General features: G+C 45.0%; 3 protein-coding genes across 3 annotated transcripts in view; 2 read left to right on the forward strand and 1 right to left on the reverse strand.

Moving 5' to 3' along the window:
- Positions 1–1,771: 1,771 nt before the first annotated feature.
- LOC308417003 (small nuclear ribonucleoprotein F-like) lies at positions 1,772–2,023 on the forward strand (the record flags this gene model as incomplete). Its single annotated transcript, XM_080912093.1, has 1 exon — positions 1,772–2,023. The coding sequence occupies one exon, from the start codon at positions 1,772–1,774 to the stop codon at positions 2,021–2,023; it is 252 nt and encodes an 83-aa protein (XP_080768219.1).
- A 4,045-nt stretch (positions 2,024–6,068) lies between these two features.
- On the reverse strand, positions 6,069–8,663 carry HPS6 (HPS6 biogenesis of lysosomal organelles complex 2 subunit 3). Its single transcript, XM_080911643.1, has one exon. It carries the CDS (start codon positions 8,549–8,551, stop codon positions 6,134–6,136), a length of 2,418 nt encoding a protein of 805 aa, XP_080767769.1. The 5' UTR covers positions 8,552–8,663; the 3' UTR covers positions 6,069–6,133.
- Positions 8,664–13,701: 5,038 nt separating this feature from the next.
- The window catches only part of ARMH3 (armadillo like helical domain containing 3), a 173,549-nt gene continuing 159,718 nt past the window's right edge, over positions 13,702–27,532 (forward strand). Inside the window, exon 1 of the mRNA XM_080913266.1 lies at positions 13,702–13,836. The gene's annotated coding sequence lies outside the window, so the exon portion shown is untranslated. The remainder of the gene's footprint in view (positions 13,837–27,532) is intronic.

Genomic DNA, 27,532 nt, shown 5'->3' on the forward strand with positions numbered 1-27,532 from the left:
CATACGTGTAGGTCAAACACTCACAAGAATATGACAAAGAGTTGTCTGAGGTGGCTCATGCTTTAATCCCAGCACTCAAGAGGCAGAGGCAGAGGGATTTTTGTGTGTTCAAGATCATCCTGGTCTACAAAGTGAGCTACAGGATAGCCAGGGCTACACAGTGAATCTCCCCGTCTTGAAAAATCAAAAATACATACATACATATTTGAAAAAGACAAAACATCCAGAATGGGACTGGGGAATGGCTTATCAGGTAGGGCAGCAGCTACCAAGCCTGGACGCTGTGAGCTGGATCCCCAGAACACACACTGGAAGGAGAGCCCTGACTTCAGCAAGCTGTTCTCTGACACCTTAATATATTTTTCTGGGTGTCCCAACACAAGCGTCCACAAAATAAATAAACGTTAAGAAGAAACCTGAAAAAATCAAAATCAAAAGAAAATTCCAGAACAAAAGTGGGGTATAGGCCTGAAATTCTACCACTTACCAGGCAGAGGTGGGGTGTGGGGCAGGCATTAATCCAAGGCCAGTCTCAGGTACAAAGCAAAGTTTGAAGCTGACTATGGCCGAAGATCTGAAGTTCAAGGTCATCCTTGTCTATATAGCAAGAGCTATCTGGAAGGGAAGAGAATCAGAAAACAAAACAAAACAAAAAACAAAAAAAAAAAAAAAACAAAAAAACTCTGCTGGCCTCCCCCCAATCCCTAGCCCCAGGACATTAGTATCACACTAATTCAAACTTGGGGTGACTCCATATAGAACTGAGAATCTAGAGCTGCCCCAGCCTCCCTCTCTTTCTTTGTGACTACTTAGGTCAGTAGGAACCAAACCCCAGTGCATCTGCATGCCTGTCTTCGTCAGGGTTTCCATTGCTGTGAGCAGACATCATGACCAAGGCAACTCTTAAAGGACACCATTGAATTGGGGCTGGCTTATATTTTCAAAGGTTCAGTCCATTCTCATCATAGTAGGAAGCATTGTGACAGGCAGGCAGACATGATGCTGGAGAGGAAGCTGAGAGTTCTGCATCTTGATTCAAAGGCAGCCAGAAAGAGACTCTCAAAACCCACTCCCACAGTGACACCCTTCCTTCAAACAAGGTCACACCTATTCCAACTAGGCCACACCTCCTAATAATGCCTCTTCCCAAGGGCCAAGCATATTCAAACCACCTCAGCACTGTAGGGCATTTCTTTCTTCCTTCCTTTTTCTTTCTTTCTTCCTTCCTTTCATTTTAAATTTATTTTATTTATAAAGTAGTACACTGTAGCTGACTTCAGACACACCAGAAGAGGGCACCAGATCCCATTACAGATGGTTGTGAGCCAACATGTGGCTGCTGGGAATTGAACTCAGCATCTCTAGAAGAGCAGTCAGTGCTCTTAACTTCAGAGCCATCTCTCCAGTCCCCCTGCTTCCCCCCTTTTATTCCTGAGATAAAGTTTCTTTGGATAACCTGCAGAACATGCATATCGCTTGTGCTGGAGAGATGGCTCGGTGGTTAAGAGCACTGGCTGCTCTTCCAGAGGTCCTGAGTTCAATTCCCAGCAACCACATGGTGGCTCACAACCTTCTGTAATGGGATCTGGAACCCTCTTCTGGTGTGTCTGAAGACATATACATAAAATAAATAATTTTAAAAAAGAGTTTAAAAAAAGTTGATTTCTCCTAGCACCGGTCCGTTCAGTGTAGCGGCAGAAGCTCCAGTCACGAGGGGCGGGCAACGGTGGGGTCGGTGGCTAGTGGGGTGCAGTGCTGGCAGGTGTTCGTGATGAGTGTACTCTTTAATCCCAAGCCTTTTCTCAATGGACTGACAGGAAAACCAGTAATGGTGAAACTTAAGTGGGGCATGGAGTACAAGGGCTATCTGGTCTCTGTTGATGGCTACATGAACATGCAAAATACAGAAGAATACATGGATGGGGCGTTGTCTGGACATCTGGGTGAAGTTCTAATAAGGTGTAATAATGTGCTCTACATCAGAGGTGTTGATGAGAAGGAAGAAGGGGAAATGAGAGACTAGCATCTTGAGCAACTTGGGGATATATATATATGTGTGTGTGTGTGTGTGTGTGTGTGTGTGTGTGTGTGTGTGTGTGTGTATTTCTATACAATAAATATTTGGTTTTTTTCAAAAAAAAAAAAGTTGCATGGCCCATGTTGAATACAAGTGATTGGTCTTGTAGCACTCCCAAGTTCAGTATCCAACTCCCACTCAGTCTGATGCCCCTCTCCCCTGGGCCTTCACTGACTCAGGCTTTCCTTCTATTCCCTTCTCCTGAGATGATTCTTGCTTAGCTGACCCTACCACTGCCCAGGTCCCTGAGACCCACCAGTATGTTCATGTCAAGATCAACCCTTTGGTCAGTCTGGCTTATGGAGAAATGAAAGGAAGGCCTTTTCACCCAGGGACTAGCAACCCCTTAGATCCTGCCTCCAATGGTGAGGCTGCAGAATTACAGATAACTATGGTGTCAGCCTTCAAGAAACTTGAATTCTAATTAGGGGGATGAATGAATAGCTAGGTAACCAGAACATCACAGAAGAGCTCCGGGAAAGAAAACTGGAAGGAAGGAGGCAGGGCCAGACCTAAAGGAAGGCAGATGTCAGGATATTGGCTTTTACACTGAATATTAAAGTAATGTTTGGAACTCCATCAGAAATGTTTAACTTTCTGGATGATTAAGATATGGCTGCTGTAGCTACACATCATTAAATCCCAGCACTCAGGAGGCAGAGGCAGAAAGATCCCTGTGAATTCGAGGCCAGCCTGGTCTATGCTGTGAGTTCCAGGACAACCAGAGCTATGTAGCAAGACTCCATTTCAAACAAACAAACAAACAAACAAACACACAAACAAGCAAAAGAGTAGATGTAAGGAGACAGAGCAACCAACTGAAAGCCATTGTAACAACCTCAATAATCTGTGGTCTAAGCCATGCCAAAGGACATGTGTCTTACTTTTCTGCTACTGTGATAAGACACCATGACCAGTTTATAAAATGAAAGCATTTAATTTAGGTTTAGAGTCAATGGCCACCACAGTGTGGAGCAGGCAGAAGGCAGCAGTGGCACAGAGGAGTAGCTGAGAGCTTACATCCTGACCCACAAGCACTTGGTCACTCTCTGAGGGCCCTCTCACATCCTTCAAAACATAGTGGACATTCACATCTCTGAAGTGTTCTCAGAGTCCTCAAATACAGCTTGGCATTACTTGCATTAGTCACACTGGAGGTAGTAAGGGTGACTATAACCAAGGATCCAGCCTGGAAAAGCGGGCAGAAATTTGCTGGGTGTGGCGGTGGATGCCTTTAATCCCAGTACTCAGGAGGTAGAAGCAGAGGATCTCTGAGTTTGAGACCAGCCTGGTTTACAAAAAGGTTCAGGATAGCCAGGAAACCCTGTCTCTAAAACCAAAACCAAAACAAAGGGCTGGAGAGATGGCTCAGTGGTTAAGAGCACTGACTGCTCTTTCAGAGGTCCTGCGTTCAATTCCCGGCAACCACATGGTGGCTCACAACCATCTGTAATGAGATCTAATGCTTCTGAAGACAGAAACAATGTACTCACATAGATAAAGTAAATAAATCTTAAAAAAAAACCCAATAACTCAAAAACCTAAACCAAAAAGCAAACAAAAAGGAAGTAAAAATTCACATTTAAATTTGCCTACTCTCTTCAAAGGAAGCCACATGCATAGAAACCTTACCAATTGGTAGCCCTAAGGAATTTTAAGTCATATAACCCAAAGGAAAAAGTTGGCCTGTGTGTTCTTTAGGGCCAACAAGTATAATTCTTTTCCAGGCCCAGGAGGAGGCCCAAACCAAACCCAAAAACTTGAAGATTATAACCCAGTAATATCACAAGTAGGGAGCAACTTCCTACTGAGGATATATAACAGGTCCTGAAGATCAAGAGGAGGAACCCTTGCCAGGCTAGGAAAAGTCTGGTGTGGAGACCGAGGGAATTATTCCTAGTCCTGGGAAAAACAGTGGAAAGTCCAGTAGCTTGATTCTAGGTGTGGTAGGTAACTGTGGTCAGGTTAGGACAAAAGCCTTGGATGAGACCAAGTATAATCCTAAGACTGTACCGAGGCTAAGAAAGTATTTCCAAGGGCTGAAGAGGTGCCTCCGTGATTAAGAACACTGACTGATCTTCCAGAGGTCCTGAGTTCAACTCCTAGTCACCACATGGTGGCTCACAACCATCTGTAATGGGATCTGGTGTGTCTGAAGACAGCTACAGTGTAACTGTATACATAAAATGAATAAATAAATCGTTTAAAAAAAAAAAAGAAACTATTCCCAAGCAGGCCTTGACCATGAGCTAGCTGCCTTGGGAGCTTCATGAGGTTGAGGAACTAAGACCAACCAACTGTGGGCTTGTCTCAGAAGCTCTGAGGAACCGAGAGACTAAGAAATTGTCCCTAGACCAAGGTGAGCCTAAGTCTAATTTAGGCTCAAAGTGAGGATGAATAGAATCAAACCTGTGGGTTCTGAGAACAAAGTTGGGCAAGAACTGGTTAGTTGGTACCTGGGATGCATAGCAGCCACAAGCAAGCAGGGAGGCTGCAGAGATAACAGGGATAATTCTTTTAAAAAAGATTAATGTATATGAGTTACACAGTAGCCGTCTTCAGACACACCAGAAGAGGGCATCGGATCCCATTACAGATGGCTGTGAGCCGCCATGTGGTTGCTGGGAATTGAACTCAGGACCTCTGGAAGAGCAGTTAACTTAACCACTGAGCCATCTCTCCAGCTCCAAATGCTCATTTCTATACCCGCAAAGAGTTGGCGTACAGGCCAGATTTTGGTATTGTTATTTTTATTAAGTATTGCCTGTCCCGGTGTTTTCTAAACATTCTTCCCCAGTATCTTCTGATTGGCCAATAAAGAGCTGATCAGTCAATTATCTGGGCCGAAGAGAATAGGGAGGGACTACTAATTTGTGTGTGGGGGTCTGTGTCCTGGGGAGGGGGGACCTCAAGGAAGGAAGGGAAGAGGTGGTCATGAGGTAGATGGTCCAGAAGAAGTCATAATAAACAGGTCACCAAGGGAGTGAGTTCTCCATGAGAATTGGCAGCTACAGTAGTCTGAGCCAAGGAGAGACTAAATGCAAGTACCATGAGTCCAGTGGTTGGGATACAGATCTCTTAGAGGGTTAGAATAGCTCAGAACCGGCCCAGTTTAGGCTTGCTGCTTGTTAATAAAAATACCAGGTTTCTGTGTTCATTATTTGGGAGCTAGAACAGGTTGCAGAGGGTGGAGAAACACACTGTGGTTAATTGGAAGCAAAAAGGGGGTATGGCAAACCCCCGGAAGATTCTACTATAAGAGGCCACATGGGTCGAAGTGGGCAGAGACCACAGCCCTGTTAACAGACCCAGAAAACCAAGAGCTTGCTATTTCTTGTCTTAGAGAGTCACCAGAAGTATGAGGCCATCTCAAGAACTTTGTCGTCCCTTTGTCTGTCCCCCAGCCTCCCCAGCAAGCGACTCATTACTAGTCTGGGGCTCTACAGACAACTCTTGTCTGTATAAACCAGGGGCTGCTCAACAATACCTGGGGTAAGTAAGCATGGGCTCACCCAAGGGCAGAAGAGACCTAGGAAAAGGAGCTGCGACTGCACGGAATTCTCTCCTTGTAGTCCTAGAGAAGCCACACGAGGTAAGGAACTTGGGCTGGCACTGCTGGGCTAGAGTGACATGAATCCCATGTAGAAGCCTCTATGTTTTAGGTGACATATTTGGCCAAGCTTTTTAATCTTTCTAGCAAGCTATTTCTTCCCTCTAGAAAATGGAGACATTACAACGTCACCAGCGGAGTTATGAGACGCATCTAACGAGGGACTCTGTAAAGATCAACAGGTTTCCTAGCACATAGGAAACACTCATGATTAGTTTCTCATGACCAGAAGTGGCTGGTTTATGCAAGAGATCCAGATTCAACCATTCCCTCTATAAGCTGCAACCCTTAGCTCTTCAAAACACTCTCTCACACACACATACAAAAACCCAACTGTGAATATATTTGGTGTTTGCATATATTTTAAAATTTGTTCCACAGCGGACAGTATTGCACACACAAGTTCCACCTTTGTGCTCTCCAACACTGGGTACCCTTCGAATGTTCTACAAATGAACTCCCATGTCAGCTGCACCAAGCCCCTGTCCAGATGGTACCAAGGCTTCATGTCCTGGGTGGTCTGATGCCTGGAGGGCAGTTGTAGATCCACGAGGTGGGGTAGGGGGTGGAGTACCTGGATCCCATAGGATGTCCTCATAGGTGCTTTGAACTGGGCCAGAGGGCCTTCCTTGAGCCCCAGTCTGTTCTAACAGGGCTCTGACCAAGCCCACTGTGAGAGGGGGCTCAGCCCCAGGCTCAGGAAAAGGGGTGGTTCCCACATCATCTGGGAGATGTGTCCTCAGTAGAAGCAGGAGCTCATCTGGAGCCACTTCTGGTGGGCACAGGCGACAGAGGAGAGGGAGGTGTGCATCAAGGCGGCGGTGCTGGGCAAACTCGGCCAGCAGTAGCTTAAAGATCTCACTTCGAAGCAGGGGGCTGGAGGAGTCCAGGGTCAGGCCGGCCTCCAGAGCTCGCTCCCACTGTTCTTTCTGAATCAGCTGCCTTACGGCTTGTAGCACGGCTTTGGGGCGCCCACTGCCCAGAAGCAGCTCGAGCTCTAAAGCCTCAGGTCTTTTCCCATCCTCACCTAGCACTGCCAGGGCTCGGCGATAAAGGGGCAGACTGGGACCTTCAGCCCCCCAGCCTGGACCACCCTGCTGCTGTGCCAGTTTCACAAATGGGGGCAGCCACTGGGGCTCCAGCTGGCCTAGGCACTGACACAGGAGTTCAAAGGGTGGCAGTATTCCATTGGGATGTTCCTTCCCGGCTGTTGGGGCTCTTAGTACCTTCTTCCATACATCCGGGGGTGCTTGGGACCTCAGCCTGCCACTCCTATCTGGCTGGAGCTGCAGGGCCTGGAGGGTGGCACTCCAAGCTGCTGTAGGGAGGGCTTGGAAAATGGTGTTGAATTGGGCCAGGTGGTCTCCTGTCAGTTGGGTTCTCAGCAGGCGAGCCACCTCATGCTCCGCTAACTCAGTCCAGCCAGCCTCTTCATCATCCCCAGCCACCAGCTGGGCCTTGAGCTGTTCTATACTCCGATAGTCCCGAAGCTCGGCCCTCAGGGTGGTCAACAGTGTAGATGGGGGGAGGTGGCCCTGGAGGATGGAGGCCAAGGCCTGAGGTGCCCGAAACATGCTGTTGTGTCTCAGTTCTTCTGGGGTGAGCTGGGTACCTCGAAGGCTTCGACGCTGGTAGTACCCACAGGCCTCCTCAAACACCAGATCCTTGTCTGAGGGCAGCTCAAGGCCTTGGGAAGCTTCCCAACACACACAAAAGAGACCCAAGGCTGAAAGCAAACGGAGAGCTCCTCGAGTCTCTGGTTCTTCTTCATTTTTCATGCCAGGGGCTGGGGGTTCCAGTAGATGTACTCTGTCTGTACTTAAAACCTTCCTTTCTAACAGCTGCCCACTGCTCATGTCCAGTAGTTCCAAGGTGGAGCCCAGGACACAGGCTAAAGTGCCATGGAATGTTCCCAGGGCTGCAGACCCTTTTAGGCCTACGGGTGCCTCCTGCAGGATTCCCACAGTTCGAGTACCACCATGGCACTGTACTAGGCTCACCTTACCTTTTAAGTCAAGCAACAACAAGCCCAGGGAAGATGGGGCCCAAGTGTGTACAGCCAGTGGCTCCCTGGGGGACAGGAACCCTGGAAGGCCTCGCAGCAGGGTCCGAAAGTCCCAAGTGTCGCCTTGTTTGGGATTCAGGCTTTTACTGTGAGAAAGACCAAGAGATGGGGCAGCAGCTATTACCTTCCCCTTGCTCGGGCTCCAGATGAGCAGAACATGGGCCACACCAGGCCAAGTGGTGGTTGTAGGCACCAGGAAGAGGTCCTTGCGAGAGGCTATCAGTTCAAAAGAGGGGCAGTGGTGCAGCAGGATGTGGGTGCAGCCCAGTTTGGTGCCAGCCTCCCCGCTGGTCTCCAGGGTCTTGACGCACACACAGTGGCTGAAGGCCACTGAAAGCTGCCCTGGTTGGTCCTCAACGCCAGGCTGACGCTCCTCGCACCAAACTAGTCGGCCTCGGGTGGCTGCCACGGCTATCACGTGGGCTCCACCATCCGGACACAACTCGGTGCTCTGAAGTAGCTTCCATCCAGGCTCCATCCCCACGCCCCACACCTCTGCTAGGCCACTCTCCCATACCAAGATCAGCGCGGGTCGCGCCAGCCACGGCACGAAAAAGACGTCCAGCGGCGAGGGGTCGCCCTCCGGCCAGGAGCGCTCCAGAGGCAGGCCGGGCCCACGCACAGCCACGAGAAGTTGGGGGGCGGGCGATCCGGGGGGTCTTAACAGCAGCAGGTGGCGGCCGTCGGGGCTGCAGCGGACTAGGACAGCTGGGTCCCCCGCCAACAACTCGCGGAGCCGGGCCGCGCCACTGAAGTTGCTCAAATCCGAAAGCAGGCGCAGAGTTCCTGCACGCTTCATGACGCCTCTGGCGCAGGAGCCTGCCAGGGCCTTGATCGCCCAGTGGGGCGAGGCCTGGTTTCCAGTCCGTGGTACCCTGAGGAGTGCAGGGCTGACACTTCCGTCCCTGGTGAAGGAGGTGAGTCAAGCCCTGGACTGAATGTTGACTCCGCCCGGCCCCGCCCCGCCAGGCGAGGTCTGGGATTGCCCCAGGGCACGCCCCGCTAGCGCTGCACACTGGGGGCGGAGCTGCGTGAAGATCTCCGAGGGAGGGGCATCCGCAGCACCCAAAGGTCCCCTCTCTGGACTCAAGTTCCCTAGGCACTGTGAGGATGTCTCGAGGGGTCCCTCCTTTCAAAAAGATTTATTTATTTTATGTAAGTACACTGTAGCTGTTTTCAGACACACCAGAAGAGGGCATCTGATCCCATTACAGATGGTTGTGAGCCACCATCTGGTTGCTGGAAATTGAACTCAGGACCTTTGGAAGAGCAGTCAGTGCTCTTAACCAATGAGCCTTCTCTCCAGCCCGCATCGCTCTCTTCTAAGCCTCACTCTTCCACCTTATTTGTGGTTGAGTACTGATATTGTATTAGCCCTGAGCAAAATAGCAAATCTCAACCTCCTGAAAATTCAGTGGAAAAACTGTAAGGTTCACCTTCCACTCACTGTGTTTGTATACCAGACTGACCACGAATTCACAGAGATCAGCCTGTCTCTGCCTCCCAAGTGCCGTGATGAAAGAAGTATCCCACCACACCCCTGGTCTTCATACATGTGTTTTAAATTTGTGCCGTGATGAATCTCATTGTAGCATCCCCTCCCTCCATATGCTTATTCCTGCGTGCACCTGGAGAGGCTGGAGGTCAACCTCAGTGTCTTTCCTCAGAAGCCATCTGTCTACACTGTTTTGATACAACTTCATCCACTAGGACCTCTCACCCACTAGGTTGTGCTAGCCAGCCAATGAGCTCCAGAGATCCTCTTGCTTCAGTGTCCTACACTGGGATTGTAGGCTCAAACCACAATACCAAGCATTGAGGATAGACTTAGTGTCTTAAACTTTTGTGGTACACACTTTATTGACTGAGCTACGGCAGGTATTTTTACACATTCATGTTATGTTTTTGTTTCTGTTTATTGCCTTCCTCATTGAAGTTTTAAATTAAATTATATTAAACTTAATGTGTGTGTGTGCACACGAAAATTATATTAAACTTAATGTGTGTGTGTGTGTGTGTGTGTGTGCGCACGCGCGCGCGCACACCAGCATGCATGTGAGATTATAGTCATATGCCACAACACCCATATGGAGCCAGAGGACAACTTTAAGAGCTGGTACCACTTGGGTCATGTGGTGGTTTGAATAAGAATAGCCTCCCACAGGTTCATATATTTGAGAATGTGGTCATCAGGGATTTGAGAAGAATTAGGATTAGTTCTGTGTGGTCTCCTTGGAGAGAAGTATGTCACTGGCAGTGGGCTTTGAGATTTCTTTTCTTTTTTTAAGAATTATTTATTTATTATATATAAGTACACTGTAGCTGTCTTCAGACACACCAGAAGAGGGCATCAGATCTCATTACAGATGGTTGTGAACCACCATGTAGTTGCTGGGATTTGAACTCAGGACCTCTGAAAGAGCAGTCAGTGCTCTTAACCACTGAGTCATCTCTCCAGACTAGGGCTTTGGGATTTCAAAACCCGATGCCAGGTCTAGGCTCTCTCTGCCTTCAGATGGCGACGTAGCTTTCAGCTACTGCTTCAGTGCATGTGGATGACCATGCTCTCTGCCAGGGATGAAACTGTTGGCAAGCCCCTAATTAAATGTTGTCTTTTATAAGAGTTGCCGAGGCTGTGTTATCTCTTCACAGCAATAGAACAGTGACTGAGACAGGTGTCAAGGATCTAACTCAGGTGTCAGAACATGGCTCACCAGTGGAGCTGTGTGAGGAGCAGAGACCTCCAGATAAACAAGAGTCTCGTAACCTCTGTTCCTTCATAACATGGCTTTTTCTTGGAATGTACTTCTGCACCCTTCCCAGCTGTATGGGGGAGGAGTAAATTAACTATTGTTATTTGCTTATATGCCTCTGTAGGAAAACATGTTTTTGCCCCAGGCAGCTTGTCCTTGTGATTGTACACTTTACTTAGCTGACTCCTTTTAACCCTTAGAGTGTAAATTGTCTGATGCTCTGAATAAAGTTGGCTATGGCATAAAACTTCACTGCATCTTCAGGCCGGCTCTCCCAGGTTCACTGCCAACTAGGGTGATAACATTCAGGTTCGTCAGCATTACTGAAAGTCCGTATTCACTCACGGGGTCTTTTCCTCAGCTCTTTATTATTACATTTTTTTTAAAAATTCAGATTCTCACTCTGTAGCCTGGCTTGTTCTTGATCCCTTGACAATCCTTCTGTCTCAGCTTCCTAAATACTGGAATTGTAAGATGTTATTTCTGTCTTGCATGAACTGCCATACCCTGCTTTACAAATGCTGATTTATTTGTAAGGTTTCCCTTTGGGGGGGCATTTTTAAAAGTCTTTTAAAAATCTTTTTTAATTTTTTAAATTTTGGGGCTTTGAAGAGATGGTTCAGCCATTGAAAACACTGTGTTTTTCAAGGGCACCCAAGTTTGGTTTCCAGTAGCTTTATCAGGCAAGTCACAAGTGCCTGCAACTCTAGCGACAGGAAACCACTCACAGAAATTGAAATTAAAATCTTAAAGATTTATTTTAATGTGTGAATGTGTAGATGCCACACGTGTGTAGCTGCTTAATGAGACCAGAAGAAGATATCATACCCCTCTGGAGCTGGAGCCATGGGTGGTTGTTAGCCATCTGATAATGGGTGCTGGGAACTGAATTCAGGCCTCTGGAACTCAGCAGTAAGTACTCTTAACTTCTGGGCCATCTCTCTAGCCTTGATTTTTGTTTTGTTTAAAACTTGAATGTATGTGCACGCCTATGTAAGTAAACTTGAATGTATGTGCACGTCTATGTAAGTATGTGGCATATGTGTGCAGATGTCCTTGAAGTTACAGTCAGCTGTGCCCTTCCTGACCTTGTTGGGAACCCAACTCAATTCCTCTACAAGAGCACCAAGAATCCTTTTTTTGTTTTGTTGTTCTTGGTTTTTTTTAGGCAGGTGGCTGTCCTGGAACTCACTATGTAGACCAGTGCAGACCAGTGCCTACCTCTGTCTCTAGAGTGCTGGGATTAAAGGTCTGGCTCACCAAGTATTCTTCTTTTTAAAAATTTATTTATTTTATATATGTGAGTACACTTGCTATTTTCAGACACACCAGAAGAGGGCATCAGATCCCATCACAGATGGTTGTGAGCCACCATGTGGTTGCTGGGAATTGAACGCAGGACCTCTGGAAGAGCAGTCAGTGCTCTTAACCGCTGAGCCATCCATCCAGCCTCTGAATTTGGAAGCAGGTCTCCTTTTGTAGCTCAGGCTACCTTTGAACTTACTTTGTAGCCTATCTGTGCCTTTAACTCTGCATTCTCCTGCCTCAGTGTCCCCAGTATTGGTATCACAAGCCTGTGACAGCACACACAGTGACACAGTTTCAAAGATATCTTTATTCCCTTTTTCCTCTGAGACATTTGACAGCTTTCCTGGCAGTCCATACTGTAGTCTCTTCCACTATGGTTTTTTGTTTGTTTTGCTTTTGCTTTTAGGAATTATTATCCTCAGTGTTTAGTCTTGTCTTTGGCTCATCTTCTTCCTCATTCCTAAGCCTTGGCTTGAGTCATTCATTACTTCCAAGCCAATGGCTCTAAAATGTTATTTAGCTACAATCTAATAGCTGGGCTGAGTATCAATAAACGGCATCTAGCGGTCTACTGGATATTTCTGTTTGGACCTCTTACAGACATTTTGATTTTAATGTGCCCTTAATTTCATCTTCCTGCCTAAAATAGTTTTTCTTCCAGTGGCTTTTGTTGTCATAGGTCTCTGTTCATCTTTCTGTTTGTTTGTTTTTAGGACAAGGTTTCTCGGCATAGTCCGGGCTGTCCTGTAGATCAGGTTGGCCCCATCTGCCTACTTCTGCCTTCAGGATGATGGCATTAAAGGCATGCACCACCATTTCCTGGCTACCTTTGCCTTTTCTTAAAGCCACTGGAAACTGCACCTAATCGCTAAATTCAAATTATGTCCTCTTTTATCCTGATTACTCAAGGCATGGTTCCTTCCTTCTTCCTCCCTTTCTCCCTCTCTTCCATTTCCTTCTTTTTCTCTTCCCTCATTTGTTTGTTTTTAAAATGTACATGGGTGCTTTTGCCTTTATCCACGTGTACTTAGTGTGTGCCTGGAGCTATAGAGGCCAGATAGTCTCAGGATGGGAGTTACAGGCATTTGTGTATAGCGGCAAATATTATGTGCCTGCCGTCACCTGCATAGAGACATCAATCTACAGTTGTGCGCTACCACATGAGTGCTGGGAATTGAACCTGGGTCCTCTGTGAAAACTGCTAATACTCTTAATTTGCTAAGCCCTCCTCCCCTCCCTCTCTGCAGATAGGGTTCCTTGCTAAGTGGTGGTGGTACACATCTTTAATCTCAGTATTTGGGAGGCAGAGGTTGGTGGATCTTTGAGTTTAAGACCAGCTTGGTCTACAGAGCAAGTTTCAGGACAGCCTGGGCTACACAGAGAAACTTTGTCTTGTAAACTTAAAAATAAAAAAGATAGTCTCTTAATGAACAGGCTGCCCTTGAATTCGCTATAAAGATGGAGTTAATCTTGAACCTCTTATCCTATTTCTAGTTCCCAAGTGCTGTGGTTAACAGATGTGAAGGAAGCATCATGCTTGGTTATCTACCTTATATTCTATTAGATTGCAGCTCCTCCCTCTCAGAACCTGTGCTGGCTAAATTTTTGTCAGTTAGACACAGGAAGAATAACCTGAGAGAAGGAATCCCAAATGAAAAAATGCCTCTATAAGATTGGGTTGTAGGCTGGCCAGAATTTAAACCAACAACAAAAACAACAATGACACTTCTGTTAGAGCAGATTTAAAGCCAGTGGCCTCAGGGTCCGGTCGATCGCGGTGTCTGTTGGGAGTTGTAGTTTTTGCGATGCTTGCTGGGAATCGTGGTCTGAGTCCGCTTCAGGAAGAGGGCGTGGAAGAACCTGAGGAGAGGAGGATTTTAGGACCCGGCGGAGTGCGGCGGACTGTGGAAAAGTGTCGGGAGGTCGGGAGCGCGCCCGTGATTCCGGAGCAGTGGCGGCGTCGCCGGAGTCGGGAGCGAGCAGGCCTGCGAGCTGCTAGGGTGCTAGAGAAGCCGGGGGCTCGGTAAGCGGCGCGGGCCCGGCCGGGTCCTTGAACCTGGCTAACCTCTTGCCGGTCCGCCCTACTAGGCCTGGACCCAGAGACGTCCCTGGAGGCGGAGCCTTAGTCTGCCGCGGAGACGCGGGTGACAGGGCAGAGGGAGGGCTGCGGTTGCTGGGGTTGCTTACGGTGGGAGGGTCGGGCCTGGGACCTCTGAGTACTCCTCCCTGTCTTCGAACGCCTGCTACCGGCTAGGTCCTGCCCCGTGAGGTCCCGCTGGGACCTCGGGGCGGGCGAGGCGCTGACCTTTGACCCCATCGTGGGGCTGACCCTGAGCTGGTCCTGATCAGCTCCTCGAGCTGCTCCTTCGAAGGAGGCTGGTCCCTGTTAAGTGTACAGATGCCCTGAAGGGCCGCGTCCTGCGCTCTTTGGTCTAGCACCCACTTTTTGCAGAGTTAATAAACCCACTGCGTTTTCATGAGATGAGTGGATGCAAGCCGGGAAAGCCATCCCTTCCCAGGTATGGCGAAGAAAGAGTCGCTGGGGAAGTTGTTCCTGGCGAATGGGACAGTGGAGCCTTCAGACATGTCCTAATAAAATGTTGCAGGACTATCCGAACCTCCCCAACTCTTTTTTTTTTTTTTCCTAGAAAAAGTTTTAAACTTAAATGCATTTTTTTTTTTTTTTTTTGCAAAATAGGGCAAGCATGGTATTTAAACCTGGTTAGTGTTAGAGCCCTATTTCAGTTCAGTCCCTTGCCACTTCAGAACTAGCTATGTAGACCAGGCTAACTTCAAACTTGATTCTCCCTCTCAAATGCTGTGATTTCAGTGTACCCCACCATGTGAAGCGTGTCTCCTGTCCATAGCTCAGAGTGACTTGGAATTATCTTCGGTTTTTGACTGAATGTGTATGTATTTCCATGTGAAGGCTTTCAAGATAGATCTAACAAGGGATTTGATAACTCCTCTTAGGATAGTTAAGAGAGTTTCTATTTTTTTCTTTTTCTTTCTTTCTTTCATTCTTTCTTTTTTTGTTTTTTAAAGATTTATTTATTTAATGTATATGAGTACACTGTAGCTGTCTTCAGACAGACCAGAAGAGGGCATCGGATCCCATTACAGATGGTTGTGAGCCACCATGAGGTTGCTGGGAGTTGAACTCAGGACCTCTGGAAAAGTAGTCAGTTCTTTTAACCACTGAGCCATCTCTCCAGCTCCCTATTTTTTTCTTAATGAATTTGCAAGCCTTTAATGTGTTCTTATTATGACAGTCATTGTGACTTGTCATGTTTAATTTTTTTTTTTTTGAGACAGAGTTTCTCTGTGTAGTCCTTGCTGTTAACTCTGTAGACCGAGTAGGTCTTGAATTTACAGAGATCCACCTGAGATACACACGGAGTTCAAGGCAAGCCTGAAACAGCTTAGTACCAAAACAACACCAGAAATGAAAACAAGCCTTACAAAACTTAGAACCCAGCACTTGGGATGCTGTGGTGGCTTAGAGGTTTAAGAGCACTAACTGCTCTTTCAGAAGACTCAAATGTGGTTTTCAGCTCCTATACTAGTAGCTCAAGGGTCACAGTTACCTGTAACTGGCTTCTGTGGGCACCTGCACTCAATCACACACCCACATACAGGCACAAACACACATATTAAAAAGCAATAGCATGGGCTGGAGAGATGGCTCAGCGGTTAAGAGCTTCTTCCGGAGGCCCTGAGTTCAAATACCAGCAACCACATGGTGGCTCACAACCATCTGTAATGAGATCTGATGCCCTCTTCTGGTGTGTCTGAAGACAGCTACTTATATACATTAAATAAATAAATCTTAAAAAGAAAACTATCATTTCATGTGTATGTGCGCTGCTTGTATGTCTCTGTGTACCTCATGTCTACCTGGTGTCTACATTGGCCAGAAGAGGGCATCAGATCCCCTGTGACTGGAGCTACAAATGGCCGTGAGCTGCCATGAGGGCACTATGAATTGGTCTCTGATCCTCAGTGTTTCTTTGTGTAGCCTTGACTGTCCTGGAACTGGATCTGTAAACCAGACTGGCCTCAAATTCACAGAGATCCGCCTGCCTCTGCCTCCTGAGTGTTGGGATTAAAGGTATGCGCCACCACCCAGCTGATGACCCACTATTCCTTTATTTATTTATTTATTTTTCACTTTATATGTATTGGGCATCAAATCCCATTACAGATGGTTGTGAGCCACATTGAAGTTGCTGGGAATTGAACTCAGGACCTCTGGAAGAGCAATCAGTGCTCTTAACCACTGAATCATCTCTCCAGCCCCGGAACCAACTTCTTAAAAGTTAGGTGGTTATGGAAATAAATTACTTGGGACTGTTTAGTGTATTGAGGTAAAGTTGTTTGTGGGATATTCAAGGGTAGGTGTCTGTAGGTAGCTGCAACTAAGGAAGTTCAGTAGGCTGAATATAGGTTGGCAGTAGTTGTGAGTGAAAAAGGGATATGATTTCTCTGTGTAGCCCTGTCTGTCTTGAGACTCATGCTGTATGTAGACCAGGCTGGCCTCAAATTTAATGATGCACCTGTCTCTGTTTCTGAGTGCTGAGACTAAAGGGGTGTGCAACTATCACCCAACTTGGTTTTTTTTATAAGACTGGCTAGGAAGTAGCCTAATGAACCTTGGGATCCACCTGTCTGCCTTCCTCAGTATAAGGATTAGGTGTCACTACACCAGTTTTTTGTTGTTTCTAATGTAGGTTCTGGATGTCTAACTCATGGCCTTATTTTTATAAGGTACACACTTGGCCATCAGGGCTATTCTTTCAGACCCACCCCTCTAAGTTTATTGTATTTATTCATTTGTGTGCATGTGTGCTTTTATGTGTATGTAATGGAAGCCAGAAGAGGATGTTGGGTGTCCTATCATTCTGTCCTACGCCCTTGAGACAGGGTCTCTCACTGAATTTGGAGCTAGATTTGCAGCACACCCCGGTGAGTCTTCCGATCTTGCCTTTGTGCCGCTGTGGTTAGAGATATGTGTGTAGCCTCACCCAGCTTTCTATGTGAGTGCTGGGGACTGGAGCTCAGATTTCCATGTCTACTGAGCCATCTCTCCAGCTGCCTCCACCTTTGAAAATTCCGTTTGTTTTTTTGAAGCAGGGTCTGTTGTAGCCTGGATTGCTGGTCAAATTTGTTGCATGAAGATATAGACCCTGAACTTTCCTATTTTAAATTTATGTGTATGTATGTGTGTGTCTGTGTATGTTCCCAATGAAGCAAGAGAGGTGCCAACTCCCTGACAGTGGACCTCCAGGCAGTTGTTAGCTGCCTGATATGGGTGCAGGGAGTTGGATTTGGGTTCTGTAAGAACACTATGCTCGGCCTGGAGATATGATTAAGAGCACTGACTGCTCTTCCAGAGGTCCTGAGTTCAATCCCCAGCAACCACATGGTGGCTCACAACCTTCTATAATGAGATCTGATGCCCTCTTCTGGTGTGTCTGATGACAGCGACAGTGTACTTATATATACTAAATAAATAAATCATAAAAAATAACCATTGTGTTCTTAATACTGAGCCATTCCTCTGCCCTAGATCTTGAAGTTCTAACCCTCATTTCTCTTCCTCTGTGTGGCCCACCAGTTCCACTGAGAAAGGGTATATATTTGTGTAGCAGTGGCTTCGGTCTCAAAGAGCCTGTTTTTGCTTTCTGAGAATGGAATTAAAGGCTTGTGCTACCATAGCTGGGCCTTTATAAGATCTGAGTGATAGAACTCAATTGTCTTCTTAAGGGGGAAGTTAACTTTGGACATCTCCTTCATATTCTTCCCTTTCTTTCATTTTCTCCCCCAGCACTGGAGAACTCAGGGACTTAGGCTAGGCAAGCGCATTCCACTGAGCTCCAGGTTCACTTTACTTCATCTTTAGGTGGTTGTTCTCCATGAGCTTGTACTGTTCAACAGAAAGGAAGTGAGAAGAATAGTATTGCATTGATTGAGGAAGTTAAGAGTTTGTGCAGGATCTTAATTATGTGAGATGGCAGGAGAGTGTAGCTTTCAATCAATTTCCTGAAATATTGTCAATTTGGAACTTATTTCAACTTTTGAAAGTGTAGGTAGGTGTCTTTTTCTCTCTTTTTGAGCCAAGTCTTAATGAAGGCTAGCATTACTTCTTGTGTAAGATAAATTGAAAGGGATTATGAGGTGGTTATGTTTATAATCTTTTTGTTTATTTGTTTTTGTTTTTGGAGACAAGGTTTCTCTTTTTATCCCTGGCTGACCTGGAACTCCTCTGTCTCCCAAATGCTGGGATTAATGCCCAGTGTATGTATAAACCTCTTTGTTTGTGTTGTTGATTTGTGAAACTAGACACTTTAGTGTGATGGAGACTAGAAGTGTGTGTGTGTGTGTGTGTGTGTGTGTGTGTCTGTGTGTGTGTCTGTGCCTGTGTGTCTGCCTGAGTATTGGGCATAGTACCTTAATGTTGACAAATCAAAATTCATTTCCTTGTAGATAGTCCACTTGTGGCTGTCCTGGAACTTACTCTGTAGACAAGCTACTTCTGCTTTTATTTATCTTCTGTGTTATGTGTGAGTACTTATGTGTCATGGCATGCATATGGAGGTCAAAGGACAATTTTCTCTGCCTGGTTTTTACCTTCTGCCTTGTGGGTTTCTGGAGTTGAACTCAGGTTCTGGGGCTTGGCAGTAGGTGCCTTTTCCCACTGAGCCATCTTCTTTCCCATACTTCCACTTTTACATACAGACTAAATACAGTCTGAGGTAAGCACACGTGAAATTTGGACACTGACATGTGCTTAGTCTGCCTATGTGCTTATCTAGAAAGTAGAGATGGTGATTTTTAAAGTAGTCTTAAGTTAGTTATACTTTTTTGAGTAAAGTAGGAATTTTCATTCATGGTTTAGTTTGGACTTAGAATTATATATAACCTTAAGGTCTGAAGATGCAGCTCAGGTATAAAGTGTTTCCATGTATCCAACCATGTTGTTGCTGGGATTTGAACTCAGGACCTCTGGAAGAGCGTTCAGTGCTCTTAACCACCAAGCCATCTCTCTAGCCCCCTGTATTCAGTTTTAAGCACTGCCCACCCATTCCCTAAGGGTGTAATTCAGTCAGTCTTCTTTTTAATAATTTACTATTCCTAGAACTTGATCTTCTATACTTACAAGACATTCTCTTAATTAAATTATGTATATTTTATATATGTATATATGTATGTATGCACATATTTATTATGTTTGTGTTCCTGTCTGTGGTGCCTTCATGCTGTAGTGCATGTGTAAGGTCAGAAGACAGCTGGTGGGATCAGTTCTTCAGACATGGGGTCCAGCTCAGGCTTTACTGCAGGTGCCTTTACCTGCTGAGCCTCTCTTGACTCTAATTTACCAACTTGTTATTTTGGGCAAAGTAAAATTCATATAAAATGATGACAGTAATGCTTATTTTATCTGATTGTTGTAAAGAATAAATGCAGAGTATTTAAAGCACAGAGAATAGTCCAAGTGCATTGTATTTCTCAGTATATCTGAACTCTTGTCACCTCCCAGGAGACGGAAGCAGCACTCTGAAGATAAGGAGTAGCCCAAGACTGCCACAGCCAGGACTGAGAAGAACAGCAACAGCAGCATGGGAGGGGTGGGGCCAGAGACAGGCTGAACTGGTCATGGAGGCAGAGGCAGGCAGCTTTCTGAGTTGAGGTCAGCCTGGTCTACAAAGTGAGTTCCAGGATAGCCAGTGCTACACAGAGCTACCCTAAACAAAACAAAGCAAAACGAAAACCCAAACTAAAGAAACAAATAGAATTTGGATCACTCTGTTTTCATTTTGAAGAAAGACTTGGAGTAACCAGCCATAACTGGATGGTTAGCTCAGTTGGTTATAGCATGGTGTGAGTGTAACTTTTGAGATGGAGTGAAACAGAAAGTTCCATACTTGTTTACCAGTCTTTGGTCTGGAAGTAGGGGGACCTGTGCCAAGGAATCCTGTGAACGTAAGCTAAGTCCATAGGCTTTCAGATGGACGGTAGCTTGAAAAGGAAGAGCTGAGTGCAGAGGTAGCAGAGCCTACATTTTCTTCGTGATGTATGTGGTCGGTCTTATAGAGGAAGCAGATAACTAAAGCTTTTCTTTTCTTCAGTGTTAGGAATAGACTCAGGGTCTCTTTGGAAGGGGTATAGCCAGGTAAAGCCTATACTCCTGGCTCTACCTAATTTTTTTAAAAAACCCTTTTGTCTATAGTAACCAGGACACTTTTAGGAGAGCCAGGTTTATAAATGTGTTGTCTCTCTTGAGTGTTGGGTGAATGGTTCAGTGCAAAATTGTCTCCTTTGAGAACCACTGACTTGAAATGATTTTTGTTAAAGTGACCAGGAAAAGTTAACTTTTATTTTTTTAAAGATTATTTTATGTGAGTACACTGTACACCAGAAGAGGGCATTGGCTCCCATTACAGATGGTTGTGAGCCACCATGTGGTTGCTGGGAACTGAACTCAGGACCTCTGGAAGAGTAGCCAGCACTTTTAACCATCTGTCCAGTCCCATCTTGTTTATATTTTGAGACAGGCTCTTGACATGTAGCTCAGACTGGTCTTGATCTGGTAGTGATGCTCCTTTTTCAGTCTCTTGAATGTTACAATTATAGACACACCATGCAACACCCGATGCTTTTGTACCTATGCTCCTGTGTCAGGCGTGGATACCTGACATTGATATTTATACATTTTTTGATACAGGTCTCTCACTGAATATGAATGTGAGGTGGTTCAGCTCTCAATGTTGGGAGCATAGGTGCTCGAACTCATTGAACTCATTATGTAGCTGAGAACGACCTTAAACACTTGCTGTTCTTGCTACCACATTAATTTGGGGATTACAAGCATGTGCCAACCCAGTTTAGATAAGCCCTTCTCAAGCTTTAGCCTTTCTGGAATAGGGTTTGTTAGCATAATGGGGTGGGTACTGCCTTGTTGCCGAGGGTTTCCAGTGCATTGTAGGATGCTTAGCAATACCCCTGTTCTCTATCAAGTGGATTCCATTGGTATTTCACCTGGTTAGGACAACCAGAAATATCTTTAGATATTGACAAGTGTCCTTGAGGGAAGTTAGGGCTCTCCCCTCCTATTCCCCTAGACAGGATTTCTGTTTAGCCTTGGCCTGGAACTCAGAGATGCACCTGCTCTGCCTTCTGAGAGCTGGGATTAAAGGTGTGTGCACCATGCTCACATGTAGGCTATTTTCTTAATTAGTAATTCTTTGGAGAGGACCCAGCTATTGTGGGTGGTGCCGTCCTTGGGCTCTGGTCCTGGGTTTTATAAGAAAGTAGGCTGAGCAAGCCATATGAAGCAAGTCAGTAAGCAGGTTTCCTCCATGGCCTCTGCATCCGCTCCTGCCTTCAGGTTCTGTTCTGATTGAGTTCCTGTCCTGACTTCCTCAATGATGGACTGTGAAGGGGAAGTGTAAGCCAAATAACCCTCTCCTCTCCAAGTTGCTTTTGGCCGTGGTGTTTCATCACAGTGCTAGTAACCCTAAGACAGTGTCTTTCCCAAGATGCTTTTGGTCATAGTCTTTTTCACAGTAGCAGAAGGCAGACTAAAATGTGCATAAGATTGGACACAGTGGAAGGAGCTTGTCATCTCAGCACTTGGATGATGGAAGCAGGAGGATCAGCAGATCATAGCTAGCCACAGTGTGAGTTAGCCTGGGCTATAAGACATTGTCTTAAAAAATAAGTTAGTGTGATGTAGCCTTTTAAGTAATGTTTACAAGGGGCTGGAGAGATGGCTTAGTGGTTAAGAGTACTTGTTGCTCTTCCAGAGGATCTGGGTTTAATTTCTACATGGTGGCTCACAACCATCCATAACTAATTCTAGGTGATTTGAGAACCTCTTCTGATTTCTTCCGGACCAAGCATACAGTAGTACCCATTCATACAAGCAGGCAAAACACTCTTATACATTAAATAAAATAAATAAATCTAATAAATTTAAATGGCTGGGTGTTGGTGGTGCCCATCTTTAATCCCAGCATTCAGGAGGCAGGGGCAGATGGATCTCTGAGTTTGAGGCCAGACTGGTCTATAGAGTGAGTTCTAGGACAGCCAGGACTACACTTAGAAACCGTGTCTCAAACAAAACAGACCACAAAATTTGAAACATTTTTTAAAACCATATTATTATGTAGTAAGAATTTAGCTTGGTGGTGGAACACTTACTTAGTATGCATGATGCTTGATGCTTTGGGGTCACTCACCTTTTCCCTCAAGTCTGGGCAATCTAGAGTTTGTTCATTAAAGCAAATATATAAAACTTGCCTCTACTCGGCAGGAAGATAGCCATTCTCTGTTAGGATTGCAAGTGTGAGTCACCACACCTGGCTTAAGCTACTGAATTAAAACAAAATGAAACAAAAGATTTGCTTAGGGGCTGGGGAGGTGGCTCAGGAGTTAAAGAACACTGGTTGGTCTTCCAGAGGATCTGGGTTCAATTTCCAGCACCCACATGGTGGCTCACAGCTGTCTGTAGCTCCAGTTCTGAGGGATCTGACAACCTCACCCAGACATACATCACCCAGGCAAAACATCAGTGCACATACAATAAAAATAAATTATTAAAAACATTTGCTTAACCCTTACACCAGAGTGCTGTATTCCTGGTACCTCAAAAGTGTTTTTTTTTTTTTTTTTTTTTTTTGTGCTTCCTTGCCACATGTCTTCTTGCTGCTGTTCCAATTCTGTCACTGCAGATTAGCTTTGTCTTTTGTTCTTACAAAAATGGAACCAGCAGGCTGTACTCTTGTATTTAGTATTTTCTGTGAAGGTTAGCTGCTATTTCATGTATCATTTATATAATTGTCTGTTTCTTTTTTGTTTTTTTTTTGTTTTGTTTTGTTTTTTTTTGAGACAGGCTTTCTCTGTATGGCCCAGGTTGCCCTGGAACTCATTTTGTAGTGAGCCCAGGCTGGCCCCAAAGTCGGTGATCCACCTGTCTCTGCCTCTCCAGTTTTGGGATTAAAGGCCTGTGACATCATTCCGCCAACCTTGGCTAATTTATTTATTTTTATCTTATATGCATCGGTGTTTTGCGTGTATGAATGTATGCCTGTGTGAGGTGCCAGATCCCCTGGAACTGGAGTTACAGACAGTTGTGAGCTGCCATGTGGTTGCTGGGGATTGTACCAGGGTCCTCCAGAAGACCACTGACCATCACTCTAACCTCCATATTTCATGTATTATTAATGTCTTCTTTTAAATTTCTATATGTATTCGTATGACTGTACTATAGTTTTTCCATTTTGCTGAGGTACTTTTAATAATAATTATTCGAGACAGGATTTCTCTGTGTAGCCTTGATTGTGTTGGAATTCGTTCTATAGACCAGGCTGGCCTCAAACTCAGAGATCCACCTGCTTCTGCCTCCCAAGTGCTGGGATTAAAGGTGTGAGCCACCACCATCCGGATTTGTTTTTATTTTATATTATGTTTATGATTGTATGTCTGAAAGTGGGTTTGTTCATGTGAGTGAAGTGCCCTTAGAGGCCAGAAGAGGTTGTTGGGTCCTTTGGAATTGTAATTATGGGCAATTGTGAACTCCATAGTTTGGGTGCTGGAACTCAAACCCAGGAGCAGCAAGAGCAGCGTAAGTTAACTGTTAAGCCATCTCTTAAGCCTCTCTGCTGACAAACATTTCAATACTCCTTTTTTAAAATATTAATTTTATTATGTGTAAGTGTTTTTATGAGCATGTATGTACACACATGAGTAGTTGCTTGCTGAGGCCAAAGGTTGGAGGCCCGAAGGCAGCATCAGATGTCTTGGGACTAAAGTTGTAGGTTGTGACCTTCCTGTTTGAGTTCTGGAAATCAAACTCTACAAGAGCAGCAAGTTCTTCTAATGACTGAGCAGTTTCTCCAGCCCTCTTAAAACTTTAAAAAATATATATAACATTTAGTGTGTGTGTGTTGTGTATGCTGAGGTACATATGTGGATATCAGAGAACAGCTTGCAGGAATCCATTTCTGTGATCCCACAATGCACCTTTTCTTACTGAGCCACCATCTCTTGAGTTCTGTATATATTTTAAAAGCAGGGATTAGGATTATAAGTCAGTGGTGGAGCAGTTGTCTATAACGTGAAAGGCCCTCCATAAAACAAAACAAACCTAAACAAAACTTAGAGGTATAAGATAACCCCTTCAAGGAAGTTTACAGAAACTTTTCAAAAAGAGTTCACCCTAATCTAGGCATCTGGTGTTTCTGTCTGAACATGTTAATGTGTTCAGGTCTTGGGGTCTAATTGTACCTGATGTTCTCTCTATCTTTAACACTTTTTCCCAAGAGGTTCAGGAGGCTGGTTTCCTTCTGTTATTTAAGCCTAGTGTCTTATTTAGGGTTTTTATTGCTGTGAAGAGACACCATGACCAAGGCAACTCTTATAAAGGAAAACATTTAATAGGGGCTGGCTTACAGTTTCAGAGGTTCAGGCACACATAATGTTGGAAGAGCCAAGAATTCTACACCTTGACCCAAAGGCGGCCAGGAAGAGACTGTCTTCTGCAGGCACCCGGAGGGGCCTATCTTTTGCACCAGGCAGAGCCTGAGCATAGGAAACCTCAAAGCTTACCTAAAACATCGACACACTTCTTCCAAAAAGGCCAGATCTACTCCAGTCAGGTCACACTTCCTACTAGTGCCACTCCACGCATCCAAACACTTGAATTGCAAACCACCACACCGTTTACCATTTTCTCATTGAGACCTTCTCCTAAAGTTTGTCTTAGGCAGTTTGTCTTCAAGCCACTTGGAGTTGACTCAGTCTGATTGTTTCATCCCCTGAGATGAAAATTCTACCCTCAGATATCTTTTTTATTGTGCATTTTGCTATATCCCTGGTGCCTGCCACCTAAGAATGCTCACTGTGTTTGTTGAATGAATACACGACTGACTACTCTGTGCTTGTATTTACTTTCTAAACTTTTCTCAACATTTACTTTTCAGTTTACTTCTATTGCTTTTCCTTCTTTCCTATTTATTTACTTCAATTTAGCTTGTTCGTGGTGCTCTGGATGGAACCCAGGGCCTCACACATGTCAGGCAAGGGACATATTTGCCATTCAGCCACTGCTCTACTTTAAAAGATTTCACTTTAGCTTTTCCTTTATGTGATTGAAGTGTTTAGGGCACTTTCCTTCACAGTTGGTTATAGCAGCTTTTTTTCTTTTCCTCAGATGAATTTTTTTTTTTTTTCTGGGGGAGGTGGTAGGGTTTGGGTTTAATCATGGTTTCATGTAGTCTGGATTGGCCTCAAGGTCACTTGGAACTGATGCCTTCTACCAGCTAAGTTGTGTCTCTGCCCCCAAGATATTTTTTAAAAATTAAAAATGCCTGTCTGTTTGTCTATACACCATGTGTGTGCCTGGTGCCTGAGGAGTCCAGAAGAGGGCATAGGATCCTTTGAGACTGGAGTTAGAGTTTTGAGTGCCATGTGGGTGCTGGGAATTGAACCTGGGTCCTCTGGAAGAGCAGCTAGTGCTCCCCAATTATCTCTTCAGCTACAACATATGCTATTTCAAGTTTAAGTTTAATTTTAACTTCTGAGACCCCCCCCCCAAAAAAAAAGACTAGTGAGAATTTGCTGAATTCTTTGGGCGGGAGTACTTGTGGGAGGAGTTTATGTTCTGTTTCAAGTTACTTTCCAGGCAGTTTGGGTGGCAAATTCCAGGAAGCTCTGTGGTGAGGACAGACTGGTGAGCTGGGACCTTTGGCTGAATTCCTTCTTGTTTCACATGGAAGGAGAATGATGAAAATAATTTATTTGTAAAATTGGTAGTTTGTATCAGAATTAATTTTCCCTCCTCTTCTGTTCCCTTTTGCTTATTAGAATGTATAAGTAGAGAGTTTATTAGGGTTGGAGTGGACATTGATTAGCTGTAATCCAAGTGTAGCTCCTCATAGGGAGTTGTTTGGAAACGTGATTTTTATATCTTAGGAACTGTGGTCCTTGATGTTCCTGCTAATCAGCTCATGGCAGCTGAGCACAAGAGTTCTGGATCCACTGCAAGTAGAATGCATTGCTTCCGATTTAACTAGTCTCTATTAGTCTCTCTTTCCAATTTATTTTCCAGAGATAAGGACATTCTTTTTCTTCTTCTTCTTCCTCCTCCTCCTCCTCTTTTTCCTCTTCCTCTTCTTCCTCCTCCTCTTCTTCCTCCTTCTTTACCTCCCCCTTCTCTTCCTCCCCCTCTTCCCCTCTGCCTCCTCCTCCCAGGCTAGGGCTCTTTCAGCCAGCAGATAGGACATCTTCTTCTTGACAACTTGTTTATGCTACACAGGACTGTTTTCAGCAGGAGCTGTATTTCATGCTTTTAAGACAAAGCAGTGATCAATATCATGGAAACTGTCTGAATCTTCTGATTTGATTTTCTTCTCAGTTTTCTCTACATTATAATAGAAATTGAAAGCTTGATAAAATAATAAAGATAGGTTTTAACTAAGATTTTAGGTCTGAGTAGGACTTTTATTGTTGTTTCTATTAACTCAGAGCTTATGTATGCCAGGCTGACCTTCAACTTGTTATGTTACTAAGAATGATGGTGAATTCTTGATTTTCCTAGCTCTGTCTCCCTAGTGTTGGAATTCTAAGTGTGTATTTCTGTGCTGGGGGTTTTGTTTTGTTTGTTTAGATAGAGTCTCACTCTGTAGTCTAAGCTGGCTTTGAATTTTATTTTCAAGACTTTTATTTTATGTGTATGAGTGCTTTGTCTGGATATATGTCTATGCACCAAGTGTGTGCTTGGTGTCCACAGAGGCCAGAAATGCCTTTAGAATTCCTGGAACCAGAGTTACAGATGCTTATGAGCTACCCTGGGACCTCTGGAAGAATAGCCAGTACTCTTAATGAGCCAATTCTCCAGGCCTAGCCTTGAACTTTTTAAAAAAAGATTTGTTTATTTATTTTATGTATACGAACACACTGTAGCTGTCTTCAGATAGCATCAGATCCCATTACAGATGGCTGTGAGCCACCATGTGGTTGTTGGGAATTGAACTCAGGACCTCTGGAAGAACAGTCGGTGCTCTTAACCTCTGAGCCATCTCTCCAGCCCCCTACCTTGAACTCTTAACATTCCTCCTGCCTCAGTTTCTGAGAGGTAGGATCAGAGATGCAAGCCTTTGCATCTGGTCAAAGTGTAAATATTTTTATTACAGTTATGTCTTTGTGTGGGTGCATGTGACCCATGGCATACATGTAGAGGTCAGAGGACAACCGGGAGCGGGTTCCTGAGATGAAATAAGGTCTTCAGGTTTGGTAGCAAGTGCTTTTACCCACTGAGCCATGTCACCTGCCCATCTGGTGACCGTCTGAGACAGAATCTCCCTATGTAGTTTAAGTTATCTTGGAACGTCCTGTGTATATCCCAGGCTGAACTGGATTGCAAGTGTGCACCACTGTGTCTGACTACACTTAAGACTTGAGAAGTTCCTTCACATTTCAGAATTGGTAAACAGCCTCTGCTGAGCATTTCCCATTTCTTAGTTCTAAGAGAAGTACATGATGTAGTTCTTACAATAAAGGTGTTTAATATCTGCTTGAGAAGTTATCCGTGCTAGGTACATGGGAATCTCCCTTTTTGGCTGTATGCTTTAAGGCAAGATGATATCTAAAAATCTTTTGTACTATTCGATGCATTTCTTATTTAAGTAAAATTTTAGTTTTGATTTGATAGGTAATGT

The sequence above is a fragment of the Micromys minutus genome, assembly GCF_963924665.1.
Source record: "Micromys minutus genome assembly, chromosome: 2".
NCBI lineage: Eukaryota > Metazoa > Chordata > Mammalia > Rodentia > Muridae > Micromys > Micromys minutus.